Below are 12,387 nucleotides of genomic sequence, written 5' to 3'. Positions count from 1 at the left end.
AGAAACGCCCTTCACTCGTCAATCGGAAAGGTGTTCTTTTTCTCCCTGACAATGCATGTCCACATGTGGCACATTTGACGCAACACAAGATCATGGAGTTGGGTTGGGAAGTTCTCCCCCACCCACCATATTCTCCAGATATGGCACCATCAGATTACCATCATTTTTGTTCGCTACAACCCCATAATGGGAGAACGTATGCAAATATGGAAGGTGTTAAAGAAGATATCGACATGTTTTTTGCTTCAAAGCCAAGTGATTTCTTTAATCAGGGCGTTAACAACCTGATTGTGAGATAGAAAAGTATCATCAATAAGAATGGAAACTATTTTATTTAATAAATCTTTTGTTTTGATGTATAAGTTCTTCAGGTTTTTTCATCTAAAAAAGTGACATTAATTTCTTGACGACCTGATACATTATGCCAAGAATCAGGCACATAATGTAGAAGGAACAACAAAGTATGTTTGCAAAAGTACTAGATAAAGAATCATTATAATAGAAGATTTTTATATGAAATGTATAAATACTGTTGATTTTAAAATGTTTTCAATTGTAGTTAGCTCTACATAGCATAGGGGATAGATAAGCCAACAAATTCCAACAACTAAATTCGTTGTTGCTGTATTTTGAAATAATTCTTATTTCTTGGATTTTAAACTTCTTGCTGCTCTATCTAGAAATTTATCAAGACATGAAGAAAAGCTATTACACCAATAAGATTTGCCTATAGATACAAGTAAGAAAACACTGAAATATCAGACTATTCTATTTTTTTCCCTCCTTTATTATTTTCTTCAACTGGTTTCATGACTTTAAAGGTCACTCTTCAGGATATAATTTTACTGAGAATTTTTTTCTTCTTCCATTCATCCTGTATGCTTAAATCAGAACAACAATAACCATGAAGCTTAACATTTATTTCTGTTATTGTTTACCTTGTCAGCTCTAATTAGTGCTAACACTGTATATTGTTTGTAGTATTGTCTCAGCTGTTATCGCTATATTTAAAGTAGTTATCTATCATGATATATTTATTGTGAAGAACATGAAAGGTCTGGCATCTCAAGCCTTTTCTGATACAATTATAAAAAGTAAACCTAATAGTTGTGATGCTTTTTGTTTCAGCTGCTGGAAATGCTTTTTGTGAGGCTTCATCTTTACACCTAAAGCTCGGAAGTCGGCATGATGCTGCTACATGCTATGTAGATGCTGGAAACTGCTATAAGAAAACTGATCCTCAAGGTTAGTTTTCAAACCTTTCAAAAGACAAATATGGCTATGTTTATAAAATTTCCAATGAAAAATTATGGTATTCAGAAGTTGATATTTTAGTTGTTATTGCTAACTTTATGACTACAAAGAATTGTTCACAATCTATGGTAATAATACAAAGATACAGAGTGCTTAGGTCTTAAGTTCTTTTATTTTCCACCACTAATGATATTCTGTACGATGGACTTGATGATGAAATGTTTCTCTATAGCGCAGTTTCTACTACAGGAAAGTTTTGTGTAATACATGGATCTGTGTTGTTCCAAAGTCCAACAATGCATGGGCAATGACTTTTCAGGGCTAATTTGCACAATCCAAAAGCACAGAAGTCCATAGGAATTTGCATTTGAACATGCATTTGTTGGTATTCTTTGTAGTGGTGTCAGCAAATTAGCATGAGTAGCTTTTGTATACCTTAAATGCAGGTGGCATGTCTTGTTGATAGTTCCAAAGGTAATGAGGACACTCAGAGCCAAAGTGTTTCACTATGCACATTCTTACAATGGATTATGAAAAATCTTCAATATAGACTCATTTATGTATTATAGTCGAATATATATATATATATATATATATATATGATCTGTCTCTTATCCACCAGGTCCCCAATGGGGACAGCAGTAAGTTAAGTTTACATACTTACGACACTAAAATCCTGGATTCAATTCCCTTGGGTGGACACAGCAGATAGCCTAATATGGCTTTGCTCTAAAACAAGACCAAATAATCAAACTTATCTGCCAAATATTCAATGCAGAAACTAATGTACATGTGTATTTCTTAGATAAAACACACTTGCTGCTTCTTTTCTTGCAGTGATATGCAAATTTCACAAAAATTTTGATTTTTGTAATGTTTTATATTTGATAAAAAAGTAGACAAAAATAGAGAAAAGAGAAATTGTCTGTCAGTATTATTAATACAGATTCTATGCCACAATTTAAAAATATTTGAATGAATGATTGATAGATTTAAAACTTTTTTTTCATGAAATTAGCTCCTTCAGTTCTGTTAGAAAGTACCTAGATTTGTCCTTGATTTCCCTGCCAAAAGCGTGTATATAAACACTCCTTGGAATATGTAACATGACCTTATCAGTATGTGCAAGGTGCTTAAACTTAGAAAAACTTTCCATTTTGTATTCAGTCATTGTTTATCTGCTGTGATTGATACCATTCAAATACTTTAGGAAAAATAATTGAACTTTATTGTACTAAATAAGAATAAAATAATCCCTCCCTCTATGAGTCGGGATACTTTTGGAAAGGAAATTTATGTGTATTTTGTTCAAGTGATAAAATCAAGACAGTCACAATCTCAAATGTGTCTTAAAAAACTTTCCCCTCTTGAAGTGTTATTGTTTCATGAGGTGTGTTCCCTAATGAAACTTTCAGTTATTTCAATGTATTAAGTAGCAGAATTATATCTGAAAGATTAACTTTTGTCAAGCATACTTTGTATGATGGATCAATATTTTTCACAGAGGCAGTTAATTGTCTCCTCAAGGCTATAGAGATCTACACAGATATGGTAAGTAGAGTGTTTTAATTTTTAATCAAGGTAAAAAATCAGTACTATCTGTATGTTATATACAGAGGTTATGTGGTATATATTATAACACAGTCAATTTGTTCTGTGCATTTAGTTACAAAACTTTTTTTTTCAGTTGCTATAATTTAACCATTATTTAGGTATAGTTATCAAGATAATAACAAACAAATGTATATGTATGACCATAGGAAGCAGAGTATCATTTTTGGCATACATGGTTGAAAGTGCTGGAAGGGTTGTTGATGTTATGACTCAATGATATAACATTAAAGGACAAAAGAGACTTTTGGCCTATCTAGGTCATCCTATCCACTAAATTAGATTAAACACCAAAAAAAACTCGAAGCCAGTCCTTATCATTTAAATATTTATAAAGCTTCCTCTTGAACTCTTAAATTTACTTCTACCACATCTGAAGGTAAACTGTTACAAAGGCCAACCTCCCTGTTAGAAAAATAAAGTTTAGGTGAAGATTACTTCCATCCTGCCAGAACTTATATTTATGCCCCTTTGTCTTACCGTTCTCACCATTAAATGTAAAAAAAGATGATGCATCAACACCATTAATTTCTTTAATGGTTTTAAATGCCTTGATCAGATTCCCTTTAACTCTTCTTTCAAGAGAAAACAGTTCAAAGATCTTAACCTATCCTCGTATGACATCATTTTTATCCCAGGTATCATCCTAGTAGCTCTTCTCTGACCCATTTTCAACAATTCAATGTCCTTTCTAACATACAGAGCCCAAGACTGAACACAGTACTCGAAATGTGACCTAACCAATGACATATACAATGAAATATAACCTACTTAGGCTTGTATTCAATGTTTCTTTACATACAATCTAAAATCCTATTTGCCCTGCCATTGCTTGAATGGCTTAAAAGACTGATGAACCAGAACATCGAGATATTTTTCTTCCATAACACTAAGGTTATTCCCATCAAAATTATACTCGTACTTCAACTTGTGATATCTCACCTGCATTACCTTGCATTTATTATAATTAAAGATCATCTGCCATTTATTCGCCTAAATCATCAAATGATCCAAATCCTTTTGTAAAGCATTGGTTGACAGGAACCAGTAATACCCAAAACTTTAAAGTTATCAGCGAATTTAAATAATCTCTTGATCATTCCGTCATCTATGTCATTGATGTAAATCAAAAACAGCAAAGGCCCTAACACTGAGCTCTGAGGTATCTTACTCATGACATTAAGCTAGATTGACTGTTTACACTCTACTTAAATGTCAAATAAAAAAAATTTATTTAAAATTTATCTCTGTAGTATCTTGTCAAGTGCTTTCTCAAAATCCAGATACACCAAATCCACACCCATACCCTCATTTATTTAAGAAGCAGCATCTTTGGAGAAAGTCAAAAGATTAGTAAAGTAAGATTTTCCACAAGTGAAACCATGCTAACTATCCAACAAAATTTTAGAATTTGTTAAATGGCTTTGCAAAGCACACTTTATCAGACTTTCAATAACTTTTCCCACCACTGATATAAGAATATTAAGTCCTATAATTCCTGGATAAATTTTATCACCTCCCTTGAAAAGAGGAGCAATATTAGCCATCTTTCAATCTTCTGGTACCTGCCCATTATTCAAGGACTTAGAAAATAATAGCAAGTGGCTCACATATCCATTTCTTAACCACTTTCAAAATTTTTGGTAAATATCATCTTGTTCATGAGCTTTATCATTCTTACTTCCAAGTTCTTACCAATCTCATAATTAATGTGATAATCTTATTTAATCTTTTTTCCATCTAGCAACTGTTCATGATAAGGAACATCCTAACATTTTGCTTATGCTTAATGTATTTCAAGAAAGCCTTACTGTTAATTTTTACATTTTCAGCCCAGCTTTTTCATATACTTTTTTTTTTTTTATTTCCTAATTTCCCATTTGACCAACTCTCTTGATCTTCTATAATCCTCCAAATCTCCCACCACTGCAATCAATTTAAACTTCTTATATTTATAATGCTTTTCTTTAGTTTTATCCTTTATACCCTTTGTGAGCCAGCCTGGTTTTTTACTTCCAGCTACATGTTTTTGTCTAAAAGGAACATGGCTATTTTAAATATTTAAGAATTTTTAAAAAAAAAATTTCCACATCTGATCAGTATTTCCAACTAAATCGGTTGTCCAATTCACTTGAGATAATTCTTGTTTTATCTTTTCAACATTTGTTTTTTGAAATTTGGAATCAAAATCTATTATTCTTTACCTTTATATGCATTGAGTCTAATTGAGCAGTGATTACTTGCACCCAGATATTTTCTAATCTACTCTATCAACCATTTCTTTATTAGAAGTTACCAAAAAAATTTTAAAATAGCATTATTACTAGTAAGTTTCATAACCAATTGTTGGTGAAAACCATTATGAATAATTTCTAAAAACATGTTTCCATCATCATTTGACTCTAACATTTCATAATCTATATGCGTATAATTAGAATCTCCCATATTTATACTCATTAACAATTGAATTTTTTATCTCACTGTAGAGTTTCTCATTTTTTCATCAGTTTCATGTAGTGATCTGTAACAATTTCCAACTAAAAACCATCTTCCCTTATAACCATTAACAGAAACCCAAATAGATTCAACCTTATTGCTATTAACTTTGATATCATAAGCTTGAACAAGTTTTGACTCATAATTTACTTATAAAGCCACTCCTCCCCCTTTTTTTTTTTTTTAAGTATTCTATTAAACAACCTATAACCTTTTATTGCAGAGAAATTTCTGTCATCAAAATTGTTTATATTTAATCAGGTTTCCTATAACATCAAAATCCTATGTTCCATCCAGTTTTCTAATGTCATCCTGTACTGTTAGCATTACAATAATAACAGTTTAATCTGTCATTAAAACTACCTTTGTACTTTGTTCCCACACTATACTTCTCTCTACATCTTATTTTATCTTTGTTATTCTGACCTAGTTTAAAGTTGCCCTTATGGTTGAGTTAATAGCCCTTGGAAACAAGCCAGCCTCTACTAAAATGTAAATCTTCCTTTCCAAAAGCTCCCTTTCCCACTGAACTGATCCAACAAATCCAACCAGCAAATCTGCTCTTCCTTGCATATTAACATAAGCCTAGTATTCAGTTATTCATAGTGACTTATGTATAACTAGCTGGAGTACCACCCGTCCCCTGGATGAAAGTTATGTAAAGTCATAATTAATGAATGGTTGTTGGTGCTACTATAGCGTGCAGTGTACAAAGATATCTTTCATCTACAATTGATAGCAATTGTAGGAGGTCTCTGGCGGACAAGGTGAATGTGAGTATAAAAGGGGGCATCTTGAAGTCAAACATTATTATCGAACCAGAGTTCAAGCCAAGAACATCTGCCTGTAGCTTTTACAATCTTGACATCTGAAAAGAAATTATTTATCTCCCTTAATAATGTTGCTTAAAGATTTCTATAGAAGAGTAATCTTGACATAAGACATCACCGGCACATTATAGTGTAAATAGCTTTGTAGACCACATACTATAGTAGCACCAGGCTATCTTAGGACATGGAAAGCTGCTTTCCTTATATGCAATTTTAAAAAATGCAATAACTCCCATAAAACTGCAAAAAACAAAACTAAAAATTTATATGTATCTTTGCATGAACTTAACAAACCTTTTGAGAAAATGATCATTTTACATCAAACAAAAGTAATTTCTGTTTACTCCTTGTAAACTCTCTTTATAGAAGCTTACATGCTTCTTATGTGTATATATGAACACTTACATAAATGTTTTGATTTTATTTAACAGGGCCGTTTTGCAATAGCTGCCAAACATCATGTAACAATTGCTGAAATATATGAAACCGAAATTGTTGATGTAGAAAAGGTATCATTATTTTTTGGGGGGGGTTAATCTTTGTTTTATTGAACTCCTTATTTGTGAATAACTGCATAAAATATTGTAAATTTGGTTAAAGGTGTAACCTCATTCGACATGCACGTACTATAAATGTTTGGAAACTATCTACTGGTAATCTTCCAGCTCTTACATGGATACATGTACTAGTATTAGTAGTATTTTAAGAAGAATAAAATTCAAGTTTATATACACTATTGTTTAACCCTCTGTTATATTGAATAGGTGCTACATTTGATTAAGATACAACAACAACAACAACTTAACAATTGTTAGATTTTCTCATCCAATCAGATCTGAAAGTTAAATATATTTACTTTCAAACTCTGTTATGCTAATGCTCTGTAATTCTTTTATTCTTTAATTCCTCTTAAATTTATTATGTATATTTATTGATGGAAAAACCATATTTTAGGTACTTTTTTCAGCTTTTTTAATGTCCCTACTTTGTACCAATTTAAACAAAGTAATAAAATGATAATCTCTTTGTAAGTGTGTTTATAATATAGGTTAATGTTTGTCAACCTATTTTATGAAACAAAATAATACACTTTATTGATAGATTCATAAGAGATTTTTTGTCTACAAACCAAACCAGAAATATGTGGGGTTATGATATAGATTCTTATAGATTTTTAAGTAGAATTATTATAAAATTTAATTGTTTAAGAGAAAGTACATTAAACTTGTGTTAATTAAATAACATATCTTAGACAGAGCACTTAGAAGAAAAAGAAGTAATAAAATACTTAGATCTAATGATCTTGAGCCTGTTTTGTTGTTGTTGTTTTAAGGCTATCTCACACTTCGAACAAGCAGCAGATTATTTTAAGGGAGAAGAATCAAACAGGTGAGATCTCCTGATTCTTGAGTGTCAGTTTTATTTTTTATGTTTGAAGTATTTATCATGCAACCAAAGTCATGTTTATGGAATAGTTTGTTTTTATGTTTAAAGTATTTTAAGTAATTTTAGTCATGTTTTGTAATAGTATTCACTAAATGTTGCAAAGGAAGATTGGTCTTCACCCATTTTGCACTCACTCACAAAATTAAAAATTTCCAGTAGCAGAGTTATCATCTCTCCTAAAGTTTAAAAAGACTATACATTACATTATAGCAAGAAAATACCTCTCGCCCAAACTGCGCATATAATGCTTTTCAGTAAGTACTTACTTTTTTTAAATTATCAATTCTTCTATAGTCCTTGAAGATTATCAGCCAAATTTATATTAATGATTTATTGGCAGTGCGTTATGCATTTACCATGTAAGTGGATGATTTCTGTTTTAGTAATTTGATGAATTCTTGAAGGAAATTGATTCATGAATGAAGTTCTTTGTTCTCTCAAACATTCCTCTCTTTCTCTTGATATTTACCGTTTTTTTTTTTACTTATTAGCTCATATGTTGACAGACAGAATATTCATGCTATTATATATTTTCTACTGGTAGTTCGGCCAACAAGTGTCTCCTTAATGTTGCAAAATATGCTGCTCAAATGGAACAGTACCAGAAAGCAATTGAAATTTATGAAGAGGTAAGACTTTTACAATAGCAAGTGTTTCATTTTCAGTTGATATCCTTTTATTTCCTAAGTGTCCTCTTACAACAAACTATTGGGTATAATTATCCTTCAGTTGCCAAAGTTTATATTTTTAAGTTTCTGTTTTCACTTTTACTTTTGAATTAAACTACTATCAGTAATCATTCTTGTGAAACAAAACAAGAAATTTTGTACTTTATTTTTTTATTGATATGTTTTTTTCTAATATGAATATTATAATCTATCATAACATTTGCAAATCTTGAAGAATGCTGAAAGATTACATCTTACTAGTATGAAATTGATTTTATTAAAAATATTTTCAACACTTGTTTATACCATTTGTAGACATATATATTTTTTCATTCTGTAAAAAAATATATAGATTGGTAATTTGTAGCTATTGTATTTAAAAATTGGAAATCAATACTAATTTTTCTTTTTCCTGTACAAGCAAGATCTTGATTTTATTCTGTCACAAATTACCTTATTTTATGTCTGTGGACTTACAACAATAGAAACCAAGTTTTGATACCTGTGGTAGGAAGAGCACAGATAGCCCATTATACAGCTTTTTTACTTAACTTCAAACAAACAAACACTTGTTTTAATTAGAAAAAGCTGGATATATATATTTCACACACACAAGTTTGAGCTGGTTTTGTTCTAGGTACAATAAAAAATATTTTTACTAACTAGGATTGTTAAGAAAGCAGTGAAAGAAATTTTAATTTTTTATGTTTTTATTGTAGAAAATGAACTTTCAATAAATATGTCATGTATTAAAAAGGAATTGGTTTTGTATTAAACAAAAATAAAAACCTGATTTGTTTTCTATTTATGCATACAGGTGGCAGCATCGTCCCTAGAGAGCCCATTGTTAAAATTCGGTGCAAAAGAATATTTATTTAGGGCAGCCTTATGTCACATGTGTATTGATGTGCTTAATGCACAGGTACTGAAATTTACTGTGTTTTTTTAATTATAACTATTTTCTCTTGATAATTTTTTTTATTTCGTATGGATTAAAATTGTGTGCATTTTACAAATTTTCTATTTTATGGTTTGTACATCATGATAAAAAAAAATGTATTAAGTTGTGTGTGTACCTTTCCTCTGTGTACTTGTCTCAACCATAAACTACTAAGACCTTGAAATAAGCAATTCAGATAAATTCTAAAAGATCAGCTGACCTGAGACAGATATAATGTGTAATCAAATAACTTTTAATGTCAGTTGACTCAACACACTTATAATGTATTATCAGATAACTTTTAATGTCAGTTGACCCAACACAGTTATAATGTATTATCAGATAACTAATAACTATGCTAGCTGATTTCGGACTGTAATAGTTTGTTGAGTAACTTGTAAAGAAAATTTGCTGTCCTAAGACAACTGCAGTGAATCAAGTAACTTCCCTCTTTCTTAGCATTCTGTTAACAAATACGAAGAAATGAACCCATCTTTTGTGGATTCAAGGGAGTGTAAACTGCTTAAAGTAAGTTATGTGATACCTTAATACTTCAAAAATCTTTATGAACTATATTTTACTAGTTTGTTTATGTATAATAATGATAAGTACAAAATTAACCTTACATATCATATCTTTGTAGAAAATGTGATCATTTCTTTTTGTTACGTAAGAACAAAACTCTGTTAAATGCTGACAGTAAGAATTAAACCTTATTGAAATGAATAAAAAAAAACACATCCTGTATTATTTACAGAAAGTATATCTGCTGTTACTTAAATTAAATACAAAACCTTGCACACTTATTATAAGTTGTGCAAAAAATTACCCACTGTAAACTTTGAATACTGTTCAAATTCACATGCTATGATTAGGGTGCTTGACTTGCAATCTGTGGGTCACGGGTTTGAATCCCCATCCCACTAAACATGCTCGCCCATTCAACCATGAAAGCATTATGATGCACTGTTTGTTTGTAAAAGAGTAGTCCAAGAGTTGGCGGTGGATAGTGATGACTAGCTGCCTTCCCTCTAGTCTTTCACTGCTAAATTACGGATGGCTAGCACAGATAGTCCTCGTGTAGCTTTGCGCAAAATGCAAAATCAAACAAACAAAAGCTGCTGTGATAGATTAGTAATTCATAATGGTAGATGAATTATAAATACATACATTTCTCAAACTTATTAAGGGATGTTTTTTTTCTATCAAGTCAGCTAGTAATGTGAATCTTATATAATATGGAAAATGTTAAACCTTTTTATGTCTAACAGTGATTTGTTACATATAAAATTGAAATGATAAGCGTACGACAATCATGTGAAAAAAATTAATAGAGACCCTGTATCCAAATTAATGCAAAGTCACAGTTATTGAATTTAGTTGATAAAAAACAATAATTGTAAACAGTATCCCAGGTTAATTATACATTTCAAATAATAAATAATGTAGTATAATTAGTTAAATAAGACTTAATTTTAAACTTCATGAGCCATTATTTGTAGATGATGTCACAATAGTTAACATTTTCAGGTAGATATAAGAAAAAAATAATAATTGAATATTAAGTTAGCTCGTATGTTTACTAGTAATGATCTTTCATGTATTACAGGTTCTCATAGAGAAGTTGGAGGAACAGGACGTTGATGGATTTACAGATGCTGTGAAGGAATATGACTCAATCTCCAGATTAGATCAGTGGTACACCAGTCTGCTGCTCAAAATAAAAAAAAACATCCAAGCAGCTCCAGATCTTTGTTAATAAGTGTTTATATTTTATAAAGAGAGAGAGAGAATTAAATAACCATGGTGCACCAGTATGATCTTCTCAAACAAAATATGCCTTCAGAAAATATGTTTAATGATTCATTTTGTAAAATGTTTTTAGCTACCATCTGGTATTTAAAAAAAAATGAAACTCCCTGAAACCAAACTACTTTTATAAGCAAAGTGAAACTTACTGACAAGAAGCATCAGTCAATTAGTCTCAGGAAAACCTGTTGCTGAAACTAATCGACTCATGCTTTTTGTTATGTTTATAAATATCATTTGTTTCAGGTATAGAGGTAAAGATCATAATGTGCCTTAAAATAACTTATAATACAAAAACTCACTAGGTTTCCAAAGGGAAATAGTTTACACAAGTAAAAAAAAATCTAAAATACTCTTTCAGTTTACATCCAGATTTCTTCTTGACTTGATGTGTATTTTATACCCTTAAAATGGCTGTTAAGATTAATATTTGTATTATTCTATTTCATATTAATAAACAAATTGCTGTATTTTTCAAATTGTTCTCTCTTTTAATGTTGTGAACTATATACAAAAAAAAAGAGTAAAATAAGATCACCTAATTTTCTTTGCCAATGTCTAATAAACTGTTGCGAATAGTACTTTTCTTGATAATAAAACTAACTTGAGTACAGGAATAAAGAAGTTGAAAACATTATATTAAAGTGATTTTATCATGTCCAAAGTACACTCCTCCTCTGTGCTGGCCTTCCATAATCCATCTAGTGTACAAGGACAATGGTTTCCCAGTCCCCATTTCAACAGTCTCATCACACAGAAAGCCATATCTGCTGCATCTGGCAGCTTGTATCTTTGTATGGAATAGCATGACTACCTAATTAATTGTCCAGCTGCTTCGGGTATGACTAGAAGCCTTATCTTCCTGAAGCTATACCATATTTTACTCATTTCCAGATCGACATCCCTTTTTGATTATGTTGCTTACTGTTTCCTGGGACATGTTAATGGCTTTAGTCACTGACCTTTGTGTTGATGGTTTCTCACCAATTACAAGATGCAGCATTCTGCTTCTCAAGGCTAGAGTATGACTTGTTACAAGTCATTCCGGATTGTCCTGGTGCCCCACGTTAAGCTATATTCCTTTGTTTTCTAATACAGTTGTGCAGATTTTTACTTAACAACAAACAAACTTAGAATATTAATATTTGTGATCAATTTAATGTAAGTTTGTTTGTTTGTTTTTTAATTACCCAAACAAGGCCCGGATAATTTTTCATGGCAGGTCCTTTGTTTTAGGTTCCAAACCCATACTGATCTCCTATTGAAACGACCTTCATTAATACGTGAAGTGTCGTCAAAAATCCAATATGGCTAAATAATTAAAAATACATAA

The 12,387-nt window shown here is 30.9% G+C and overlaps 1 protein-coding gene across 1 annotated transcript in view; it reads left to right on the top strand.

The window, feature by feature from the left end:
* LOC106457877 (alpha-soluble NSF attachment protein-like) overlaps window positions 1-11,528 on the top strand; it is a 25,445-nt gene extending 13,917 nt beyond the window's left edge. The window contains exons 3-10 of the mRNA XM_013917326.2: window positions 1,129-1,245; window positions 2,759-2,805; window positions 6,623-6,700; window positions 7,525-7,580; window positions 8,182-8,266; window positions 9,123-9,227; window positions 9,705-9,773; window positions 10,855-11,528. Of these exons, the coding sequence (XP_013772780.1) occupies window positions 1,129-1,245; window positions 2,759-2,805; window positions 6,623-6,700; window positions 7,525-7,580; window positions 8,182-8,266; window positions 9,123-9,227; window positions 9,705-9,773; window positions 10,855-11,004 (707 nt within the window). The 3' untranslated portion in view covers window positions 11,005-11,528. The remainder of the gene's footprint in view (window positions 1-1,128; window positions 1,246-2,758; window positions 2,806-6,622; window positions 6,701-7,524; window positions 7,581-8,181; window positions 8,267-9,122; window positions 9,228-9,704; window positions 9,774-10,854) is intronic.
* The last annotated feature ends 859 nt before the right edge of the window (window positions 11,529-12,387 follow it).

The sequence above is a fragment of the Limulus polyphemus genome, unplaced genomic scaffold, assembly GCF_000517525.1.
Source record: "Limulus polyphemus unplaced genomic scaffold, Limulus_polyphemus-2.1.2 Scaffold384, whole genome shotgun sequence".
Lineage (NCBI taxonomy): Eukaryota > Metazoa > Arthropoda > Merostomata > Xiphosura > Limulidae > Limulus > Limulus polyphemus.
The sequence above is the reverse complement of the archived record's forward strand: the minus strand, read 5'-3'. Positions and strand labels throughout refer to the sequence as shown.